General features: G+C 40.5%; 1 protein-coding gene across 2 annotated transcripts in view; it reads left to right on the forward strand.

The window, feature by feature from the left end:
* Positions 1-23,527, forward strand: part of PLCH1 (phospholipase C eta 1) — an 80,315-nt gene extending 56,788 nt beyond the window's left edge. Inside the window, exons 11-23 of one of the 2 annotated variants that reach the window (XM_076341492.1) lie at positions 936-1,097; positions 3,847-3,918; positions 8,873-8,967; positions 9,671-9,768; positions 11,220-11,399; positions 11,486-11,593; positions 12,609-12,733; positions 13,187-13,271; positions 14,036-14,182; positions 14,582-14,661; positions 16,388-16,447; positions 16,938-17,298; positions 20,311-23,527. In XM_076341492.1, the coding sequence (XP_076197607.1) occupies positions 936-1,097; positions 3,847-3,918; positions 8,873-8,967; positions 9,671-9,768; positions 11,220-11,399; positions 11,486-11,593; positions 12,609-12,733; positions 13,187-13,271; positions 14,036-14,182; positions 14,582-14,661; positions 16,388-16,447; positions 16,938-17,298; positions 20,311-22,412 (3,675 nt within the window). In that variant the 3' untranslated portion in view covers positions 22,413-23,527. The remainder of the gene's footprint in view (positions 1-935; positions 1,098-3,846; positions 3,919-8,872; positions 8,968-9,670; positions 9,769-11,219; positions 11,400-11,485; positions 11,594-12,608; positions 12,734-13,186; positions 13,272-14,035; positions 14,183-14,581; positions 14,662-16,387; positions 16,448-16,937; positions 17,299-20,310) is intronic. The other variant, XM_076341491.1, reaches the window with a different exon arrangement.
* The last annotated feature ends 451 nt before the right edge of the window (positions 23,528-23,978 follow it).

Below are 23,978 nucleotides of genomic sequence, written 5' to 3' on the forward strand. Positions count from 1 at the left end.
GATTAAGCACAGGTACAAACTTCCACAGGTGTAAGTTCAGGGGAAAAAGAATATATTGAATGAACATAACTCTAATTATGGGTATAGTAAGATGAGATAAAATTGCTTAACCAGTTCTGAACCAACATAATGCGTGATTCATTGTTACATGCTGTTCAATAGGAGCAGTCTGTGTGCTCCACACATGCTTTACTAACGTGGCTTGAGCACTTCTGATGAGATGATGCTTTCTTCAACAGAAAGACCTAGGACAAAATTTGGCAGTCCTTAAAGCCAGTGCAAAACACAGTATGTCTTTGGGACTAGAAAGGGAATATGCTAGGATGGAACAGTTGCTTTCCTCTCCTGTCTCAGGAGAGGTCTTACACCCCATGGACAGAGGAACGCTAGGTGCGCACTATTGTTCTAGAAGATCCATTTTTATTTTAAGCGCCTTACCTAAGAGACTAGTTTGTGTCTGTGTAGTCCATACAATTGTTGTTAACGGTAATTGCTTCCTCTGTCTTGCCATTTGGAGCAGGAATCTAGTGATGTCTGATATTTTGGATTGTCTGATATTTTGAAGAAAGCATGTAAGTGCATTAGCTGAGAATTCATGCCATCTTCTGAAAGAGGAGGTCAGACTTGTGACTGTTTTGAAACAAAGAGCTAACACCAGGGCCATGTTCTGGGGTGATCTACATGGTGGACTGTGTTTGGTGAGGCAGAGTAGATTATGTGTCAGGACAGCTAAAGAAGAAAATGGAAATTGCAGTAAAAGACACCAATAGAAAAGGCAAAATCAGGCAGGATTACGCAAGAACCTTTTTCTTGTACAGAGAAAGGAAATGTTGGGAGCACTGTGTGGCCTGAAGCATGTGTAATGCTCCTTCAGGCTGTCCCAGAAGTGATGGACATAATAATCTACTTTAACTGGATTTCTTAATGTGTTTCAGAGTAATGGTGCAACTGAGCACCAGGTGGAATCTTTTATAAGAACAAAACTGGAATCTCTGATAAAAGAATCCCAAATCAGGGACAAAGAAGATCCTGACAGCTTCACTGTGAGAGCACTGCTAAAGGCAACTCATGAGGGTTTAAATGTTAACCTGAAACAGGTATGTGGGTTTTTCCTCTTCACATGCTCTGTTGAATATTAGACAATGCAATGTGTATTGCACATTTTTCAGATGAGAAAGCTGATAACTTATTAGCAACTTCTGAGAGTTTGTTTTATCCAAAATGAAAATTTGGAACAATTTCAGGAAAATATCTGATTAGAGAATTTAAATGGTCAAATGTGAAGAGTATGTGGTTTCAGTATGTTCTAATCTGGTTTATTCCTTGTAAGACTTGGAAGCAACTAATTCAGTAAGTACCAATATTGCAAGCATGTGTCAAACAATTTGGTTTGTGTCTAGGTTATTGGGGAAAGATCCTTTTTCTGTTGCCTTAGTCCTGTCAAGACTGGCCGTGATAACTGAAAGCATTGTCTGACTGTAATGCTGATGGCTGTTTTGTACAGCACTAAACAGGATTGTGCTTTTACTGCCCTAAGCAAGGTTCTGTTTTTTCATGCCCAGACTGTTTTATATCAAGAATGGTATGTTTCTTTTCCTTTTTGACATAAAACTATTTTTGTAAAACAGTAAAATGTGTCGGAATTTTGAGTACGTCAATAGACAGTTAGTACCTTGAATCCACAGTTACTGTACTTTCACCTCAACCGGATGCAAACCCCAGTTATGTTAAATTACAGAGTGAATCGTTCTGTGGGGGATGTGCCTGCTTTGTAACCAGTGTAGTCTTAAAGGTCAAGTACATGTACCTCTGCTTTCTGCACATCTTCCCACTCTGTAAGGTTTCTGTAGTTCTTATCAATCTCTTTCTCCAAGGCTGGACCTATGAGAGTTTTGCCTGAAGCCAGGCTTGACTACAGAAAATGTACTCGGCTTGTGCTGATGCTTGAGACATCTGGTCAAAGCTGCATTGTGGTGGGAAGAGGCTGTAAGAATGCGAAGGACGGAGCCATCTGACCCGACGGAAGGGTTATTTTCAGACTGTGGCTTCGCAGTGTGAGAACAGAGTCAGCTTGCTTGTTCCCTTTGGCCTTCATGAGGTCAGAAAAGTGGGATTTCAGAGAGCAAACTCCCCATGTTAGTAAATATGATCAGATATGAGCCATTTCAATGTTATTTTGAGTTAGAATAATTACATTTGGTATGTCCTCTGGTATCTGGAGAAATGATTGGCCCCTAGCTAGCATTTGAGGGGCCAGGGAGTTTTGTTTAAAGAACACAAATTTCCATAAGGTGTTTGTGTTGGATATGATGCCTGAGATTACCCATTACATGTCATTGACATGACCAGAATACTGAAAATACTTCAGTAATGCAACTGTGTTATTAAAACATCTGTCAGTTAATAACATAAAGTCATAGAATTTTCTAATTGACTTATTTTACATTATTAAGGGACATTTAGAGTTCTCTTCCCTTGCTGCAACAGTCCTCTGTGAAGACTGATTGTATGTGACTTGTTTTCAAGGGTCTTAAAGTAATATAGAGCTGAACAATTAGTAATAGTAAGTTAAAACAACTGGAAAATTAATTTTTATCAACTGTTGATCTGGATGGGAGAAAACTAAATGGTTAAACATTGTGATGGTTTGGTAATTCTGTAACTCATTAGCTAGCTTTGTTTGGTGGTGTTGTAAAGCTCTTTTCTAGTAGTTACTGTGTAATTCATGTCCCAGAAAGTGATCTGTTGGGAAATTTTTCTTTTTGCTGGTCAAATCTCATTTTCCTTTACTTTGTCACTGATGTGCCTTTCATTTTCCCAAAGACTTGCTATTATTTAAAAATAAAAGGGGGCAAAAAAGCATTCACAATGCAAGTTTATGTACTAATCTCCAGTAATTATCAAATGGGGTTTTTTGTGGGGAGGGAGGAAGGCAATGTGTACGGTACTGTCAGGCAGGCCTGATACTAGTTTGGATTTGCTGTTGAAACTGTCAACTCTCACTCTTATCTGAGGGAGACAAGTACTTTATCTGCTAAGGTTTTCTTCTACGTTTTACAGACTTTCAGCGTGAGCTAGGAACAAACCTTTGAAGGTAGATACAGAGGTTATTGACTTTCTTGGACCTGAAGAAACCATCTAGTGCCCTTATTGTTATGATAGCCAGAAGTGAATTCCAACTCAGCACTGAACAGGGAGTAACTTGAGTTCAAAGGACTTGCTGAAACACTGGGGGAATATTCTTCAGCACCTTTAGGTCTTTGTTGTGCTCTTTAGAAGATGAAGGGATGTGTTTTTCTGACAGAAAAAGCTAGATGCTGCCAGGAATTATCAGACCGATGTCTAGGGGCCTGGTTATAAATGTGAAACTCTGACTTCAGGCTGCCTATGAAAAGTCCAAATTTATCTGTTAGGGGAGATTCCGGCCGGCTGCCCCCCCCTGCTTTTCCTGTGTGGCTATTTTCAAGTACACTTTCAAATGTTGTTGTGTTTTGTTGTTGCTTGTCTGTTTTTTCTAGACTGTTTTTTCTACATGGCTGGTTGTTGTCTTGAGTGTTAGTGTTAATATTTTTCCTTACTGTTAGAGGATTGCTAAGCTATCAAGTATATAAAGAAATTAGAAAAGTCCTGTAATGAGATTTTGGATTTCAATTTGTGTTCACAGATCAGTATATTTTGTTCTCATGTGCAATCACTATACTCTTGTAATAGTGAATCAGGGTGACATACTTATATATGAAAACTTATATTAGGTTGAAACTATGTCTTTTAGAGACTGTAGCAGACTCCTTAAAGGTACTTCTGAAGGTATTTAGTCACACTTTTTGTTGCACTCTCTCTGCACAGAACCTGGACACAAAAGAAGGTGGAAAAAAGTCTCACAGTCGATCATTAATGAGCAACTTCGGTAAACACAAAGTAAGTAAAATGAGAGACTCAGTTTGATGTTCTAGATCTGACAGCATTCTAGAGACACTGGGTATATTTTATTGCTTGAGACAAGCATGGTGTGTATGGGGGCAGTGAGGAAAGACTACGTGATTACACTTGGTATATTTATTGCTATTCAGAAGAATATAGCTGCTAGCAGTATGGAGAACCCTTTAAAAATGATCATGCAAACTCAAACATCTTGCCTGACCAAAAAGATCATCTTTACTAGTGATGTGGAATTGCTGATTTTCTGATCAAACTTGCAGCAGAAGAACAATGTAGACAAATGCCTTGGTGTACTCTTGTTTTCCAGACCTCTGTCCACACAGCTGACAATGTTTGTTTCATTCACAGTCCAGTTTTACCCTGTTTCATACCCTGAGCAGTGCCAGGCAGAGTGTGCTTTTACTGTCTTTCCACTCACTTTAAGGGACTGCTGTGACTGAGTACTGGCTCTGGGCTCCTGCTTTGTAAAAATGTGTTCTGATCTCTTCGTGGTTTTGCATATAGTATTTATACATTTGTGTAGCTGCTAGGTCAAATTGTCTGCTTCGCTGGGTCTTCACTGTGGTGGCTCTATCGAACCAAGCAAGAGCTAATATAATTCAAATGAGTGTGAGGTTTCATTTTACAGCTGGACAGATAGTGGCCACCAAAAGGGATAGTGTGCCCATGTTTTCTCCCATTCCCATATCCTGACAAATGTGTTCCTGTCATCCGCCTCCCCTATTCCCACACTTCCACAGTGCCTCGAGGCTTGGATTTATTGAACATGTAGCCTCAGCATGAGCTGATTCAACTGAAAGTTTCCTTCCTCCCAGAGTCAATTAGCAAATACCAAGTAAGTAAATCAGCAGATAGGCTTGTCGTGAGAGAGGCATGTGGCAGGTCTACAGCTGAGTCACTGTGCCACCAGTGGCTTCCTCTGCTCTCAGGCTACTAGACACCTGTATTCCTCTTCAGTGCTATCCATGGTGAAAGCTGCATCAGAGCACGGATTACACTCTGTAATTGATAATCTGGGCAGCAGTTTAGGAAAAACAGCAATTATGAAATACTTCATAGAACTTAATCAGCCACCAGCTCATCTGCCCTGAAGCCAGCTAGGAGCCATCAAAAATTCTCTAGGCAGACAATACCAGGACTCACATTTACACTTCGATTATAAGCTTACATCAGTTTAAAGTGGTCATACCTCTTTCAGCAGCTTTAGCTAAGTGCACATTATTCACTCAGTTTGTGTTGAGATCTGCAAGTACCTATTATGCATGATAGTGGACACCACATTGTAACCTGTGCTCGCTGATAGGAAAACAAATGCTGTGGAATGAGATGTCACAGACAAAAGTCAGCCACTAAAAACTGCTGGTTACACTGAGGGCTGGAAAGTATGTCAATAATTTAATTACTTCAACTAGTTATCCTAATGGATATAGCATGTTGGAAAGCCCATTAATAGAATCATGGAATCGTTTAGGTTGGAAAAGACCTTTAAGATCATCAAGTCCAACCATTAACCTAGCACTGACAAGTCCAGTACTAAACCATGTCCCTAAGCGCCACATCTGCACGTTTTAAATACCTCCAGGGATGGTGACTCAACTACTTCCCTGGGCAGCCTGTTCCAATGCTTGACTACCCTTTTGGTGAAGAAATTTTTCCTAATATCCAAGCTAAACCTCCTCTGGCACAACTTGAGGCCATTTCCTCTTGTCTTATCGCTTGTTACTTGGGAGAAGAGATTGACACCCACCTCATTACAACCTCCTTTCAGGTAGTTGTAGAGAGCAAGAAGGTCTCCCCTGAGCCTCCTTTCTCCAGGCTAAACAACCCCAGTTCCCTCAGCTGCTCCTCATAAGACTTGTGCTCTAGACCCTTCACCAGCTTCATTGCCCTTCTTTGGACACGCTCCAGCACCTCAATGTCTTTCTTGCAGTGAGGGGCCCAAAACTGAACACAGTATTTGAGGTGCGGCCTCACCAGTGCTGGGTACAGGGGGACAATCACTCCCCTAGTCCTGCTGGCCACACTATTTCTGATACAAGCCAGGATATTATTGGCCACTTGGGCACGCTACTGGCTCATATTTAGCTGGCTGTTGACCAACACCCCCAGGTCCTTTTCCACCAGGCAGCTTTCCAGCCACTCTTCCCCAAGCCTGTAGTGTTGCATGGGGTTGTTGTGACACATGTTCAGGACCCGGCACTTAGTCTTGTTGAACCCATACAATTGGCTTCGGCCCATCGATCCAGCCTGTCCACATCCCTCTGTAGAGCCTTCCTACCCTCAAGCAGATCAACACTCCCACCCAACTTGGTGTCATGTGCAAACGTACTGAGGGTGCACTCAATCCCCTCATCCAGATCATTGATAAAGATATTAAACAGAACTGGCCCCAATACCAAGCCGTGGGGAACACCACTTGTGACCGGCTGCCAACTGGATTTAACTCCATTCACCACAACTCTCTGGGCCCAGCCATCCAGCCAGCTTTTTACCCAGTGAAGAGTATGCCTGTCCAAGCCATGAGCAGCCAGTTTCTCCAGGAGAATGCTGTGAGAAATGGTGTCAAAGGCTTTACTAAAGTCTAGGTAGACCACATCCACAGCCTTTCCCTCATCCACTAGGTGGGTCACCTTGTCATAGAAGGAGATCAGGTTAGTCAAGCAGGACCTGCCTTTCATAAATCCATGCTGACTGGGCCTGATCACCTGGTTGTCCTGTATGTGCCGTGTGATGGCACTCAGGATGATCTGCTCCATAACCGTCCCTGGCACCAAGGTCAGACTGAGAGGCCTGTAGTTCCCCAGATCCTCCTTCCGGCCCTTCTTGTAGATGGGCGTCACATTTGCTAACCTCCAGTCAACTGGGACCTCCCCGGTTAACCAGGACTGCTGATAAAGGATTGAAAGTGGTTTGGTGAGCAATTCTGCCAGCTCCCTCAGTACTCTTGGGTGGATCCGATCTGTCCCCATGGACTTGTGTGTGTCTAAGTGGTGTAGCAGGTCGCTAACCATTTCCCCTTGGATTATGGGGGCTTCATTCTGCTCCCTGTCTTCCAGCTCAGGGGGCTGGGTACCCGGAGAACAACTGGTCTTACTATTATAGACAAAGGCAAAGAAGGCATTAAGTACCTCAGCCTTTTCCTCATCCTTTGTCACTATGTTTCCTCCCCACATCCAATAAAGGATGGAGATTCTCCTTAGCCCTCCTTTTGTTGCTAATGTATTTAGAGAAACTTTTTTTATTGTCTTTTATGGCAGTAGCCAGATTAAGTTCTTCCAAAGGTCAGAAGCTCTCCTTTTTTTCCTGAGTTCCAGCCAAAGCTCTCTGTTCAGCCAGGCTGGTTGTCTTCCCCACTGACTCGTCTTTCGGCACATGGGGATGGCCTGCTCCTGTGCCTTTAAGATTTCCTTGTTGAAGAATGTCCAGCATTCCTGGACTCCCTTGACCTTCAGGACTGCCTCCCAAGGGACTCTGTCAATCTCCTAAACGGGCCAAAGTCTGCCCTCCAGAAGTCCAAGGTAGCAGTTCTGCTGACGCCCCCTCCTTACTTCTCCAAGGATTGAAATCGTCTCTGCTGAAAAAAATGAGTGTATATAGTTTTTTGGGTTTTTTTTAATAATGATTGTATTGTAGACTGAGGCAACAGGGCTGTTCAGTAACTTCTCCCTTATGCCTTTCCAGCTAGAGGAATGCCTGGGAAGGATGGTTACTATTGATATTTTTGCAGGTACAGAATTATCCACCCAGGGATATTGACTTGTAATGTTTTCAGCCAGCTTTTCTGCCAAATGTATCCATGTATAAACTCTTTAAAAATTGCCAGTGGAGGGACAAAGACCCTAAGGCTGGCCATTCCTGCAAGTTAACTGCAGGAAACATCCACGGTACAGACCTTCAGATTCCAAAACTGAACCATGCAAATGATTTCCAATATAGTCAACTTTATTTCGGCACTAAACACAGAAAACTAAATTATGTACATTATTGGTGTATCACAGCAGGAGAAAAGAATTCTGTGCTCAATTAGCATCTAGCCATATGAGCAAAAGGCTAAGGAGCTCTCTGTTATATTGTTAATTACCTCTTGATGAGAAGGGAATTGAAGAAACTCTGACTTGAAGCTATAGTTATTGTTACAAAAGATGTAATGTTGTTGAAACTGGAAACTATTAAATAATAGGTGCTTATGAAAAAAAGGTACTTTCGTGATTTTAATCTTTTTATCATAGCTATTTTCTTTACTGTATACTGTAATAAAGTAGAATCATTTGAATGCTTGTATGTGTGGCTCAAAAGGCAGCAGAAAGATGTTTGAAAATTTTGCCCAGACTCTGTTCTCAACTCCATGAATGAATTTGTTAAATTTTCTAAATTGGGGGGTGGGGGAGCATAGGTAGGTGGAAGCAATGCACTCTACATTTAGATCCTACTGTGTCTTGCTGTTTGTTAAATATTATATGATCCATTAGAATATCAGCAGGACCAGTGCCAGTGTACTGGAGACAGTGGAACAATGTTGTCTTCTCACATCAAGCGGGAGCAGGGGAGGGAAACTGCAGAATACGCAGTGGCCTGCAATGGACTGGCCAGTTTGCAGAAATAAATTATCTTCAGGCTTGTATTTGTCTGCTAGCCAGCAGACAAACCTGCTCCATGGCTGCAGGCTTGGATCCTTGGAATCAGATGGAGTGAGATCAGGGCACAGATGCTTTGCGTTGGCTTTCCTTCTCCACATGTATGGAAACATTTGATGTACCATGCAGGGTTTTCTGCTGTCAAACCCCCAGGGGTCATTCTGTGTCCTTGTAGGATGCTGGTCCTGTGCTGTAAACCTGCTGCAGCTCACCCACCCACCTGATGTTAATTACAGTAATGTGAATTTATAGAACCACTCCATAAACTGACACAGCTGCGCTTGATTCTTTCCCGACAGAAAGCTGTGAAGGCAGCATCCAAATACCATAGTGCATCAGATGATGAAGAAAGCCAGCAAAACTCTTCTGGGAAGGAAATGGGGCAGCTCCACAGGTGAGCTATGAATTACCATAGTTTTACAGCTCAGTTAAAGCTAGAGGCATGTTACTACTGCCAATATTTATATGTCACTGCCTCAGGGAAGTCTGTTCTTAAGAGCAGGTCATTTATGACATTGCTTTTGGGGTATATTTTGCTGTGACTGCTGGAGCCCGATATTTTGATTGTGTAAGTTTTCATAGGTTGCAAACTCAATTACCCTTAAACTGAAAAGAAGTGTGATAGTAATACTCTTCTAATGGAAAAATGCCAATCTGCATTTTGCATGCTGTAAATAGTGCTCAAAGAAAACTGTTTAGGCTAAGTAAGGGCACATCACAGCCCAGCCAACTTTATTACATCTGAGAATGTAAAGAAAAAGCAATCAAAAAAGTGCTATTGAGAATGTATTTTTTTGTCACTAAAATGCTCCATTTTCAGATACAGCTCAAAGCTGTCTGCCTTGTTTTTGCTGAGAAGAGCCAGTTATCTATCTCATTATGTTTTAAATGAAAAATTTTGTTTGTGTAGTGTGACTATAGAGGTACAAGGGGAACAGTCATCTTGGAGCCCTCTCTAAGGAGGTTTGCCACATGTGGTTCTCTGTTCACTGTTGTTTATTTCCTTATTGATGAAAAGAACAGAAAGGGGGATTGAAATATGCTTTAAATATTGAAAAATTCCCAGTTTGTTTTATGTATTAAATGTAACTCAGCAGACTGGCTCGTCGAAGAAAAACGGTGAAGCTGTGCCGAGCTCTGTCTGACCTAGTGGTGTACACGAACTCTGTGGCAGCCCAGGATATAGTAGATGATGGTAAGGCTGCTGGCATGAGACTTACACATGCCTTTTTCACTTTTCTGTTTGGATAGGAAACATGTCTGTGTTCTCAAGGTTTCCCTTGTTTTTCAAAGATGTTTTAAAAGCAGAGTAGTTAGTTACCTGTCCCATTTACTTAAATATGGAGAAAGAGTAAAGCACCACCTTTTCCTTCCCTAGGAAATATTATGACATTCATGTTTTAGTAGCAATTTTAAAAATGAAGCTTTTTTGGGAGAACCCTTTCCTGGTTTCACAGTTTTATGGAATTTGTCATCATCTTTTAACATTATCAATTTTAAGTAGCATTTAGTAACATGATAGATTTGAATTGTGATAAATAGATGTGTTACCTGTTCAGAAAGTGTGCAGTTGTTTCACTAAGCATGTTAGAGACAAAATGGAAATGGAGAAAGTTGTAGAGGGATTTGTGGGAAAGGTCACTAAATGTATGTGAACAAACTGTGTGAAATTCTGTAATTACTATAAAATTAATTCCTAATTTAATAGAATTTAATGAGCGAAATTAAGGAGGGTGAAAGCAGTGTGGAGAAACAGTCCAAGAAATCCTACAAGAACATAGTCTTGTAAAGTTTCAGTCTCGTTGTTCTGAGCTGAGACAGCTCAGCTTTTTCCGCCCGTCCATCTGCAGTTAGGTGGTACTGCTGAACCCATCTGATGGCTCGCGGCCCTCTGGAAAGGAGGGCCTGCTCATCAGAGCACAGTACTGCAGCTGCCTTTCATCTAGATCATGTGCTTTCTTGATCCTAGCTGAAGAGATGGGCATGGAGAGATGGTACAGTTGAGTTGGTCTAACTGCTCCCTTGAAGTTGGGCACTCTTGCCTAGGAAACTCTTCTGGTCAGTCTTTTTCCCAGACAGCAGAGATGATCAAAGGGGGTCTGCCTAAGGGGATAAAATACTCAGAGGGAAGACTTATGAATTGGAAAAGATCGCTTGGATTATTTAGAGAAAGGATGAGTTTGCAGAAACCTCTGTGAGAGACAAATGTGTTGAGTGCATCTATTAATGTGTAACAAGGACAAGAGCAAAATCAGAACCCTGCTGGGCCCATCTTTCTCCCAACTGTAAGCTCTTCAGTAAGATAGTTTTGATCATACTGCCATTAGTAGATTTCTCTATAGATTCTTCAGAGCAATCATATCTGGGGTTCTGCAGAAGAAAAGGCCCTAGCAATTAGTGTAAGCTCTTGCTTGGTTTTCCTTGTAAGTCTGGAGACTTGAGGGTAGAGCAAAAGGGGAAGGGGAAACTGGTGCCCTTCAGTTATGCAATGTACGACTTGCATGTGACAAGACAATTTCTCGTCGTAACTTTGGACTAAATCTAATGTTCCTCTTGATTAATACCAGTGCAACTGAGGTCTGAGTTCAGGCTCCTGTCTCCTGGGATTGCTTTGTAACTTGTTTGTTGATTTAACAATACACACAGGATCAACAGGGAATGTGCTGTCATTCAGTGAAACAAGAGCCCACCAAGCAGTGCAGCAGAAGGCTGAGCAGTTTATGCTTTACAACCAGAAACAGCTTACAAGGGTCTATCCATCAGCCTATCGGATTGACTCCAGCAATTTCAATCCTTTACCTTACTGGAACGTTGGTTGCCAGTTAGGTAGGTGTTGCATGAATAACTTAACTTCCCACTTCTTGTGTATGTGTGAAGTAAATACCTTACACCTGAGTCTTCTCTTTCAACAGTGGCATTAAACTACCAATCTGAGGGACGCGTGATGCAATTAAATGATGCAAAATTTAGGGTAAACGGCAACTGTGGTTATGTCCTCAAACCTCAGCAGATGTGCAAAGGTAATGGCCCACTATACATTTATTACTGTTAAGTGTCAAGCCTTTCAGAAAATGTCTTCGTGGTGAAGTTGCCAAGACACAAGAAAGAAAAATAAGAACATATGTAGAATCTTTCATATTTCCATAAATTTATAAGCTTATTTTGCTTCAGAATGCTTTTTTTTTGTCCTTAAAAAATGGTGTCTAACTGTCAGACGGTGTAAGTACCAGCATACAATCTCTTGCTGTTACTCTAGATATATTTTGAGGGCTCCGTCTTAATACATGTTTAAAAAAAAGAAAAGGGTGTCCTAGGATAGCCAACTGCAAGCAAGAAGAACAAGGTATGCAGTGGCCCAGGACCAAATACCCAGGACTTGGTCCAGCTCTCAAGCAAGTCGGTGGAATTTTGTTCTCTTTAAAAGGAATTGGTTCAGTCCTGAAAATGCTGTTAGAACAGGAGTCAGTGGTTTTCAGTGTTATGCAATGACAGTCCTTCCATATTTCAAGGACTTAGGATCTGATTGTGCCCCTACATCTCTAAGTAATTTTCTTAATGTGGCCATAAGAAGTAGTGGCATTGATTGAAGGGTACTTGAGAAATGGTAGAGGGAGTTTGGGTACTTGAAGCATGCACTGTTGCTGCAGGAAGCAGCTTACTCAACCCTAGTTGCTTGTTCTCATTAATGTCTGGGCAGCTGTGCAAGAAACACTATCAGAGTGCTGATCTGGGTTATAACTATTGCTTTTTTTGAAGCTACTACTTTACAGAAGAAAGTTTCTTTTTCAAAGGAGTCTTAATCTTGCAAAACCCTACTATTAGAGGGGTCCTTTCTGTCCTGTAATCATGTAAACAAGGACTGCTCAGCTCAGTAAAGGTTGTAAGAAAGTGGAATGGAATTTTAAAATTCATTAACAGCTGCCGCATGCTCTGTAAGTTACTTGCTTATGGCTGGCTATATGTATGCATCTTGGGGGGTGATATTTATTCTGTGTATCTTTTTCATTACAATTCTCATTCCTTGTCATCTTCTAGGCACATTCAACCCCTACTCTGCTGATCCACTTCCTGCCAGTCCTAAAAAGCAGCTTATTCTGAAAATCATCAGTGGACAGCAGCTGCCTAAGCCTCCTGACTCAATGTTAGGAGACAGAGGAGAGGTAAGATACTCTGATACCAACAAATGCTTCCATGAGAGGTCCTGGAGTGATATGGCAGCGTGTGACTCAAAGAAACTTCTTCCTTATTTAAATACACCAATAAATTTCAGATATTGTCAAGCTTTTGGTCACTAAATACTACATTTTCCCACAGAGTCTGTATCCTACACATGATGTTTAAGAACGGATTTGTTTTGTATTTTGAGGGTGACTTCACTTTTTTGAAAATTAGTCATAGCTGGCCATAGCTCTTAAGACTACTACAAACTGTATATCAACCTACACTTCATGAAGCCATTTCTAATGGTTGTGCCGCTTGAAAATTCATGTGAATCAAAGGTTTTCGAATTCTCATATGAATTTAAATTAACTCTCTGCATGAATTTCCTTAAAAAATGACCTTCACTTGTATCATTGGCTTGCTTTTAAAATACTTTGTTTTTTAAAAAATAGATAATAGATCCCTTTGTTGAGGTGGAAATTATTGGGTTACCTGTTGACTGCTGTAAAGATCAAACCAGGGTGGTTGACGACAATGGTAAGACAATCTAGCTGATTGCCTCTTCTTAGAGTAAAATATTAAGTAATTATAAATGATTCAGTATCTGTTATTACTTTCCAAATTGCAAAGCTTCTTACCTGATGAAATCAAGTGATTATTATTTTAACAAATTAATTCTGCTTTGTAGACAGAATTTCTAGTGTAGGGAGACAGACAAGCAAGAGGTGAAGGACAAGAACTGTTCAACACAATATCTTTCTCCTGGATTGTTCTTAAATCTCCTTTATGCAGAAGTTCCAAATATTTTTTTTAATTATATAAAACATATGTATAACTTCAAATGAAATGAAAACAAATCATGTCCTAGGCAGTTTCACTGCCACCTCAGCCTTCATGGGAAGGAGATGAATAACAGAGTGGGATAGTCTGTTGCAGCAGGAGAGGTGGCCGTCAGTTCTCATAGGTAGTTGCAAAACCATGAGGGGGGAAAAAAGGGAGTGGTTCCTGTTTGTTCTGGTCTGTCTTTAGCCTACCATAGTTTTGCAAAACAACAGCTTGCCTCGGTATCCCTCCCAGCTACCCAACCAGAACCATTTTGTTTGTAAAAGCAGTCCAAGAGAGAGATCTCTCACTTTTAATTACTTACAGAATGGAGATTGAGAGCATCTAGATCTAGATGAGCAATGAGTATTCATTTGTGTGTTTGGTCTGCTTGTTTCTTACGCCTCCTGCTATGCATCATGAGAATTGAGGCTAGCGCTTGCTATGGACTTGTTTCCCAAAATTTGTTTGTTTTACAGGGTTTAATCCTGTTTGGGAGGAAACACTCACTTTTACCATCCACATGCCTGAAATAGCTTTGGTGCGATTTCTTGTTTGGGACCATGACCCTATTGGGCGAGACTTTGTTGGACAAAGAACTCTGGCCTTTAGCAGTCTTGTGCCTGGTTAGTCCCATTTGTTTTCCTTGACTTAGAGATCTAACTGAAGAACAAACGCCTTTGAACTTAAAGTTGAAGATGAGGTTATCAACATAGGATATATGCCTATATCTCTGAGACTTCATGTATGAGCTTGGACAATTCTCCTGGTATCTTAAGGTGGTATATTCACCATTACTTGAAGGAGTTTGGGCGTCTATGCTTTTGGAAATTGCTACTGGTGTCTTATTTATAACTTGGAGGCAATTTGTGCTGGGGGGCTTGGAAAACCTGTGAGAACATAAGTTTTACTAAAGGCATAAGATGGCTTACTGTATATGTTTCACTTTTATAGACAGTCATTGCCAGTTGTGCATAAAATGCAAACTATTGATTATTTGTGGTGCAATATTTTTGTTTTACTAGGTTATCGTCATGTGTATTTAGAAGGACTGACAGAAGCATCTATATTTGTTCATATAACCATTAATGAGATCTATGGAAAGGTAGGTATATCTGGAAATTTACATCTCTTATGACTTGTTTTTGTTTTAATTCTTCTGATAAAAATGGATTTAAATGTACCACAGAACCTCAGAGGATTTGTGTGGTTTCTAAATGATTCTTACAGCTTAGGTTCATGGCATTCTGTACACTGGATTAGCAGTACCTAGCGCTCTCTGGCACTGATCAGTAATAAAGTTTAAACAAATTATTCAGATCATACAGCAATGAAAAAGCACAATGTCTGATTCTTTATTGCCCTCAACTTGATTGTCTTCATTTATACTCATATCTGTATAGGTATCTCCATACACTGCTAAGCATCAGCATGCTCAAGGAAGCAAACTGCAATTCCTTATTCATAGTGTTTTCTCTGAGGAGCACTGAGCCAGGGCACCCGTTCACAGCACACCCGTGTCCAGTAAAACATTTGGCTCTATCCAGCTGAGATACCACAATTACAGCGCAGGCACGCTTCTGTCAGAGTGCTCAGGAAGCAGAAGGATGTAGCTTATAGCATGTGTGTGGGTTCTTTGCAGGTGATCAGCAAGGAAACTGTAACATACCATTACTCTAGTCTTAGCATGCATGTACTTATGAATGTTCTTACTGTTAGCACCTAATAATTATCACGTCTAGATACAGTAAGTACATTTCTTCAGTGTGTTGAACTAATTTTATTTTAGAAGTAAATGTTGAGAACTGTAACTGCACCAGAATATGGTATTTGACAAGCTATTTTTAGCAGCTAATTTAAGCTTTAAATCTTTTAGGTTTTAGTGAATACATTTTGCTTTTCCGCAAGATTACCAAGGAAAGCTCAGTGGAATCCAAGGAAGGCTCAGTGGAACAGAGATAGAAAATAACAGAGACAAGGCTTAGGGGCTGAGATTTGGTATAGTCCAGATCCTCACTTAACTCCACTACCTTTATCCTCACTGATCCCATTAGATCAGTGAATGATCTAATGATGGCTCTGTAAACCACTTAGATGGTTTACAGATGTCTCACTCTTGGTATCCTTGTCTCAGCGCAGGGACCAGCGTTTCAATGTACTTGTCTGCTCTTGCCTCCACAAGTGTTCCTCCTGCCAGGGAGGACAGCAGCGAGGCGGTGGAGGGAACAGTACTGACCGTGCCCAACTCATGCATGTTCTGTGCACAAAGACAAGGTTTTAGTGTTCAAGGTAGACTTCATTACTCCAAAATCAGTGTAAAAAGAAAAGCGATAGTAAACAGCTTGGAATGCATCTGCAATATATACCTAGATCTGTACACATCTGGGTACATGTGTGAAATCACATACAGTTTTGGTGATAGTCTGCAGGGGAGCCTGTTTGGCTATTGCTCTAGGCTCATGTGCTCTTCAAAGAATAGTCAAGAAAAATAGTAAAAGAATAGCTTCATAGGGAAGACAAATGATGATAAAAGAAGAGGGGGGGGAAATAAAAGACCCATTGAGATTTGATCTCTATGACTTGGTGATATTGCCTTAATGATGGGCTATATTATTGTTTCCAATGTATAAACAAAGGCTGAATGCACATTTGTATCCTTTTAATTGAGGATATCTGGTCAAGCTTCTGAGAGAGACTGACATTAGACTAATAAATAGTTTTAAATTATTTGGTGTAGAGGGGTTATATTTACAGCTGATGTACTACTACCTTATTTGCTATTCAGTCTTGAAAACATTAGCCAAATGTATTTGCGTTTTTTTGCCTTTCAGTGGAGCCCTTTAATCCTCAATCCCAGTTACACAATATTGCACTTTCTAGGAGCCACAAAGGTAGACTTCATTAGCATGCACTTTGCACTTGCTGGGTACAGATTTCTCGAATGGTTCTTATTCGCATGATCTGCAACTACCAAACTTACATCATTCTTCATTCAGACACTGAAACATTTGAATATTGCTTTGATGAAGCCCATGCATAAAACTCCCAAGTTAATGTGTAGCCTGTCACTGCAGTACACTTCTTACAGTCTTGTCATCTCTGATTAGGAGGCTTTGAGCAAACCTCTCTTGTAACTGTGGCAGGCTGCCATCCTAATGAGGAGAAATACAGACATGCATGAATTCATGGAGACCTAATAGACCTCTGACCTACTCTGATAGGTCAGAGTAGATGTGAATTGCTTGGTGTGAATTTTTGCTTTGCTGCATTTTTAACTTTGTCTTCATCATTCATAAATGCTCTGAAAGCAGCCCTTTTTGTTGTTCTCATTATATAATAGTCTGAACTCACTCGAAACTGTGGTTATTCTTGTCCTTTCAGAATAAGCAGCTGATAGGACTCAGAGGGTTGTTTAACAAGAATCCTAAGCACAATTCTGCTGAAACCAGCGGGCACTATGTACGGAAGCGATCTATTGGCGATCGAATTCTCCGGCGCACAGCCAGTGCACCAGCAAAAGGTAGAAAGAAAAGTAAGATGGGTTTTCTGGAAGCTACTGAAATTAAAGACAGTGCATCTGAACCAATAGACTTGAAAGACAAAGAGGGAGTTGTAAGGCGTACAAGCCGGAGTTTGCAAGCACGTCCTGCTTCTATGCCTGTGGACAAATATCTTCTTGTAGGACTGCCATGCCCAGAAGGTGAAACTGCCCAAGATGCCAAAGGAAAAGAAAACTCATCTGGTAAGATGCTTCCAAAATCACTTTTGATGTAGTGAGTTGAAATAGTCTATTAAAAGGCTTAGTTCTGCAGTCCCTATGCAAGTAGTTTTATTTGACTCAAAGAGTTACTGGGCAAAATCACCTATGCTTAAGATTGTAGCATTTTAACAGCTCCTTAAACTCTTTGATAAGTGACACCCTGGAAAGCTGTCTACTCTCCAAACTAGGCAAATGAATTACAATAATTTCTGGAAGTGCTCTTAAAAGGACACTTGCCAGATTTCTTTTCGTAATTTAAGAACCAACCTTCATCAATTTCTGGTTTGCTACTGTCTGTTTACTTTTGAAAACAGCTGCTGGCATGGTGGGTTTTCTCTCTCCGTTTTCAAGGATGAAGAACAGCATGCAGCATATGTTTTTGGGAATAGTGTGTGTAAAGACTAATGCAGGCTTTCAAATAGATGTAAAAGGGGTAAAAGTAGGTCAAACTTTGTATCCCTCAGTCTCGATATTCTCCTCCTAAATTAATCAAATTAAGTAACCTAGGTTATATGGAAAGCATGTGTTAGGATAAAATCTTGATCTTATATTATTGATGCACAATACAATTTAGTTCTTAAAATAGCTTTTATGTAAATGTCTTCAGCAATAATAGTCCTGGTTTTGAAATCCAGTTATTCCCATGGCTACAGGAGAGTTAGTGTGTTTGACCTGCTTAATATTTGATTTACTGGAATATTTAAATAAGTCTAGGAAGCTTTGAATACAATGGCTGCAATTCATTAGACCTGGTGTCTCCACCCTGAGCTTGTCCCTAGTCCAGGACTGGTTTTTGTTTGTTTGGGAAGAGCGCCTACACTCGTACAGGCTGTCCCCATGAGGCTGCAGAGCTAGCCAGATCCTCAGCTTCTAGTCAGTTCTGACAGAGCAGCATTTCTGCAGCTAGTTCTGCAGGGCACTTCCTCAGCTGGTGCAGGACAGCCAGAAGTACAGTCTGTCTTCCTTGGTAAGATGCAGAGAGCACACCGAGAACCTCTCTTGGCCAGGGGGTTGATGGAAATGCTGCTCTGGATATTCTCAGCTGTGGAGCAGCAGCTTCCACCAACCACAGGAGCCACCCTAAAATAGGAGAACTACCAGGCACAGATGAGAACGTGTTGTTAAGCCACCTTTGTTCTACTTGCCCTTAGTGGCTTTGAAGGAACAGATAATCTGGGTATCGTCTTGTAAAAGAAGTTACTTAGGAGAAACAGCAAGCAAAATCAAACCAATTCTTTTTCTGCCACCCTGAGACGAAACTGTAGACAGGACATTCCTAGTAAAGGAAGTTAACTCTGAAATGCTGTATTTTAAATTGAAAGATCCTCTTGATAAGCCTGTGAAGATGATACAGCTCAGCCATTCTTTGCAACAAATTTAATAATTTCTTAGATATTTCTTCCTAAAGATGCTACAGACAAAGACAAAAAATTCTTTTAGAAGAAACTTCCACACTTTTTGGAGGTCACAGGTATTCACTTATAGCAAAATAACCTTTGCAGAAAACACAGGTCCTGGTGAAATGACCTAAAAAGCTGTCACAGGGAGTGAATCCTGCCTCTTCTAACTACGAGAGGACTAGATCCTGTCTGTTGGCGTTTCTGTAGGCCTTGCCTTAGACATAAAGAAATGAGACATGAAGAAGATGAAATTCCAGATGGAGTCCTCTCCTGTCCCTGAGGGACCTTCTCCCTTCTCTGTGCTGCAGGGCCATCCATGGCTTAGTGGTGGACATAAAGAAAAGCAACTTGGGCCCCTTTTTTTTGTGGAAGCATTTACCTTGAATCATGATAAGAAAAGGTACAACACAGCCTTGTGCACATACAGGAATAAGTTTGGGTATTCTCAGAAAGTAAGTTCAGCCCAAATATTTTAGACTGGGAGGTGGCTTCAGCCGTGGGGAGGTACTAGTCAGATGAAGTGTTCATTACTGCAGGGTGCCATGAAGAATGGAAAGGGCTGGCTGTCCAACAGAGATCTTTCTTGCTAAAATACTACAGCTGAACATTTCTCTACTGTCTCAATTGGAATTATGCCAAGTGGACAGCATGCTGTCCATTTTCTCCTCTGTTCTTTATAGAAGAAAAAAATCTATAAATCAAAGAAATGTACATCTATTCTATCCTTATACAGGAACACTGGAAAGCTTGGAGAACTTTTCAGATTTTGGAGATCAGCCTTTTAATGCCATGTTTGTTAAAAATAGCTCTTACTCTACCGGGGGGCGTTCAGTCACTGTTTAATGAATGATCAGGGCTTCTCTTGTTTCTTCCTAGGGTACCTGATTTCTAGCGAATGTTAGAAGCAGTATATATTATGCCAAGCTTACTTCTATAGTCCCTGCTTAATTAAAAGCTCCAAAAGAGTGAGTCATGGAGCTCGGATTTGGTATATAAAGACAACTAAGAAGATTTGGTGGAGGAAATTCTAATGCATATTTTTCATGGAATTCAAAATCTTGCTCTTATGAATGCAGTATGCTGGTAGATCAAAAATTAAATCCTTAAATTGTAACATTTTACAATGGCTACGTGTAAAAACACACTGGAGTCCATCTACTTGATGCTTTTTACTCAGCTCTTTTAAGCATGCATCTCGTTTCACAGTATTATGGTTTTTAACAGAGCTGTTTTGTTCTGTCTTTATTGCCATGCTTCTTTATAGTACAAATCTGAATAGGAACACAGCTGAAGGTAATACCATGTGCAAGCTACAATATGGTACCTCATTAACATTATTTGCAACAAATATTACATCACATGCTTGATGTAATAGACATTCAAAGGAAGTTTCAATGAAGTGCCTGCAGTTGTATTTTTCCATTTATTCATATCACACAGATAACTTGTACTAAACCTGCACAACCCCATAATTAAGTTCTGTCACAACTGTACCTAATTTTGCATTCTCCATTTGTCTGTCTAAGGACAAAATAGTTGTTAATAAACAGAACACAATATTGTATGGAACTAATATGTTTCTTATTTAATTTAGCCAACAGTGATGACAATACAAATGAGAAGGAAACAAACTTGAAAGAATCTGGTTTTATGTGTTCTGAGAAAACAGCAAATACTTCAAATTTGGCATCTCAATTTAAGAAGGAGAATGATGAGAAGGAGACCACAGTTGACTCTTTAGTACCACCTCTACAGGAGCAACCTGAAAATTTAGTTTTTGCAAGTGGTGTAGCCGAAACAAATCACCTCATAGACTATCAGAAGAACAGTCTTTCTGATGAAACTGTCCCTCTAATGCAGGGCTCTGATTTTGAAATTTCCACAGAAAAAACAAATGACAAAAACTGTGCAGACAATAAAAAAGATGACACAAAAGGGTCTCAAGAGGAGAAAATAACTCTTGTGGGGACTTCCCTTTCTCAAAAAGTAGAGATGGAAAATCACAAATATGATATCATCAAGAAAAGCACTGCAGCACCTCTTTCTTTGACAGATATTTCTTCTACTATTTGCTCTGATCTTCCCGATTTGCACTCCACTTTAACCATGCAAGACACTGACATTTCTCGCCTTATAGATGAAGTTTCTTTAGCAAATGAGAGCGAGATGGATAGCGCTGTCTCAGCTCTGATCGGACAGTTTGATGTCACAGATGACCAAACTAATCTTACTGCAGTCTCAAGCCTCCATGGCGCTAGCAGCCAGACCTTCAGTGTGATGGCTACGCACCCATACATGCTTACTGCAGATCTTAACAGTCCATGTACGTACAACTTTACTACCACAAAATCCATCAAATCCCCTTTATTCTCAACTCCAGATACTACCGTGTTCTCCAGCCCTGAGACTGCAGAGTATTCTGTGTACACAATTATCCATGAGGCAACTCTTACGCCAACTTCTGAATGTAAGACCCATAGTGAATTAGTTTGCAAGAAAAAGTTAAACAGTATAGAAAATAACTTGCCTAGCTGTCCTTGTACTTCACCTCTCTCTTTGCTAAATGCAAATCCCAAAAGAAAATGTGGAACAAGCTGGGAAGCCCCCGAATCTGCTAGTTCTTTTGCTTTCAATAGCCTCATCTTTGAGGAGACACTTGTTGACCCTCCCACTGGTGAAAATTCAGAAAGCAGCAGTCTTGTAGAAGTAGATGGGGATTCTCAAGATCTCTTGGTAACTGCATGCGAGTACAAAAGGGAAGACATGAGCCAGTTGGCTTCCCCTTTGAAACTGAGGCAAAAACAGGACAGTGGGCATGGTGGTGAGAGGACCTCTGGGAATAGTACAACTGATGAACTTTGTGCTGCTGCCCTGGACTGTTCGGATAACTTCAGGACTGCAGGGAGTCAGCTTCCTTTTCCAACGTGTGAAAATGTTGGCTTTTTGTATCATCATCGTTCAGATAAGCATAAAAACGTAATGTGTACCTCCAAAAGATCCCAGCTCAATATACACTCACCAGTGCTCAAAAATGCTTTGGCTTTCCCATCTCCTTCAGCCATCAAGCAGACTAGCCCTTGCAAATCCAAGAGTCTTGGTGACTTGACATCAGAGGATATTTCCTGCAATTTTGAAAGTAAGTATCAATACATAAGTAAGAGCTTTATCTCATCAGGCATGAGAGACAAGAAGCTTGCTGCTATGAAGAATATGAGACCACATTCTACAGATGCTCTGACAGAACAGCTGAGGAAGCTGGTATCCCTGGACCAGGAGGACAGCCGTCAAACGCTGTACTCCAGGCAGATTGATGAAGACTGCCCAAAAGCGCTGGTCAGAAAACTCTCGTCCAGAAGCCAGAGCAGAGTGCGGAATATAGCCAGCCGTGCCAAGGAGAGGCAGGAGGCTGCCAGCAAGCAAAAATATTCTAACACAAGTAGCATAGCAGGAGTCGTCCTTCGGAACAAGCCCTCAGCATCTCCTCATGTTATCAACAGGCATTCAACGGGCTCGTACATAGCTAGGTACCTGAATGGCTTCCCTGGGGAGGACGTGGAGGGCCGAGGAATACCAGAGGGTGCATGCGCTGCTTTGTACTACGGCTGTAGCGACCAGTTGTATACACACGATTCTGTTCTGCAGCTGGAACCCAGTAGCGATGATAAGCCTGAAATTTATTTCCTGCTGAGACTGTAGATTGTATAAATGTACATCTTCAATGTTTACAAACTATTTCATTGAAATGAAGGATTTTTAGCAAGAAATACTGTTTTGAGTGTTTAAATTATTTAGAAATGCAATTTCATGCTAGTGATTCAGTCATGATTTAATGTGCCCTTTCCTGTCAAAGCTTATGTAAATAGAAACCATGTTCCATCCTTATGTATGTATTACTTTGATTTAGAAATTATAAAGTGAAGTAGTCTGGGGACTATTTGCATGCAGTAAGCATTTGTAGCATTTTGTATTTGTAATGCATGTCATTTTTAAGTTGAGCACATCTCTGCTCAAAAGCCTAACGTTGCAATGAATACAATAATATTCTGTTTTCCTGATGTCCTATCCTGCTGTTGGGAAAAACATTTTTAGTGATCACTTTTGGCCTTCATGCAAATTCTGCTAAGCATAGTGCTTTCTGTTATTGGTAACATCCTTGGGGTTAGACTGCTGAACTAGGACTCATTCTGCCCAACAAGCAGTGGTCTCAGAATGAGACCCTTCATTAGCATCACTGTTTTCACTCTGACTTGTACTTAATTGTTAATATTAATTTTACGTGTTTCCATGTATGAACCATGATTCTACTGCAAACAATTTGTAGAATTAGGGTTAATCCAAATTTGTGAGTAATGTGTAGATGTGTCTTCTGCCCGCTCTGAGGTATAATAACAGCCGTCTTCCTTTTTGCTCACAGGACAGAGTGGAATGTGGGAGTAATTCTGCATTTATGAGTGGAAAACACTTAATTTCTGCATATTTTGTTATGTATTTTTGCTATTGGTTGTGTATGTAGCTTCAGTACAGTAGCAGATCTGTTTTCTGTATATTTTTAATTTTATTGCTAAATTGTTGACAGTCAGTGGAGTATTTAAAGCTGACGTGGTAGAGTAAGTATTTTGACTGTCCGTCTTCATCTTTTTCTATGAATGCTGCAAGTGAATTGAGTGAGTAATCTCAAACACCTGAAGCTTCCCTGTAGGGAACAACATAGCTTTATTTTGGTTTTAAGATATTCTTTGCCTTTGCTGTAAGTTTTTTCTTATATGTAAAAGATGTACCTCCTTTCTTTTGTAATGCGGAGTATTATTATTCTTGAAAACATCATTAAAATAGATTTGTAAGCACTTGGTTACATGTTTACTGAAACTGTAGCAAATACAATTACACTTAAACTAGCAGTAGTTAGTGATTGCAGACATCTGTCTTGTCATGAGCTTGCAATAAGGTATTAGAAAGGGAAAAAATTCTGTCATTTCACATGATGGTAATGGTTCTTAGCTAGAAATCTGTAGCTGGGCTCTTTCTCTTTTCTGGATAGGAAGCCATGTTTATTAAGTATATCTAACTGCCTGCATATTCCCATTTTGTTCCCTTAAGGGTCTAACGGATGCAACTGGCTGTTGTTTCGATCACTTGGGAGAGAACAGTGTGTTTTCTAAATAAAAAGCATTTTTCCATGGAGGAACAGAACCAGATACTGGATTAATCCCTTAAGCTTTGGACCTAAATTTCTATCTCAGTACTTGTGATACAATTTGGAAG

This window comes from Aptenodytes patagonicus, chromosome 6 (genome assembly GCF_965638725.1).
Source record: "Aptenodytes patagonicus chromosome 6, bAptPat1.pri.cur, whole genome shotgun sequence".
Lineage (NCBI taxonomy): Eukaryota > Metazoa > Chordata > Aves > Sphenisciformes > Spheniscidae > Aptenodytes > Aptenodytes patagonicus.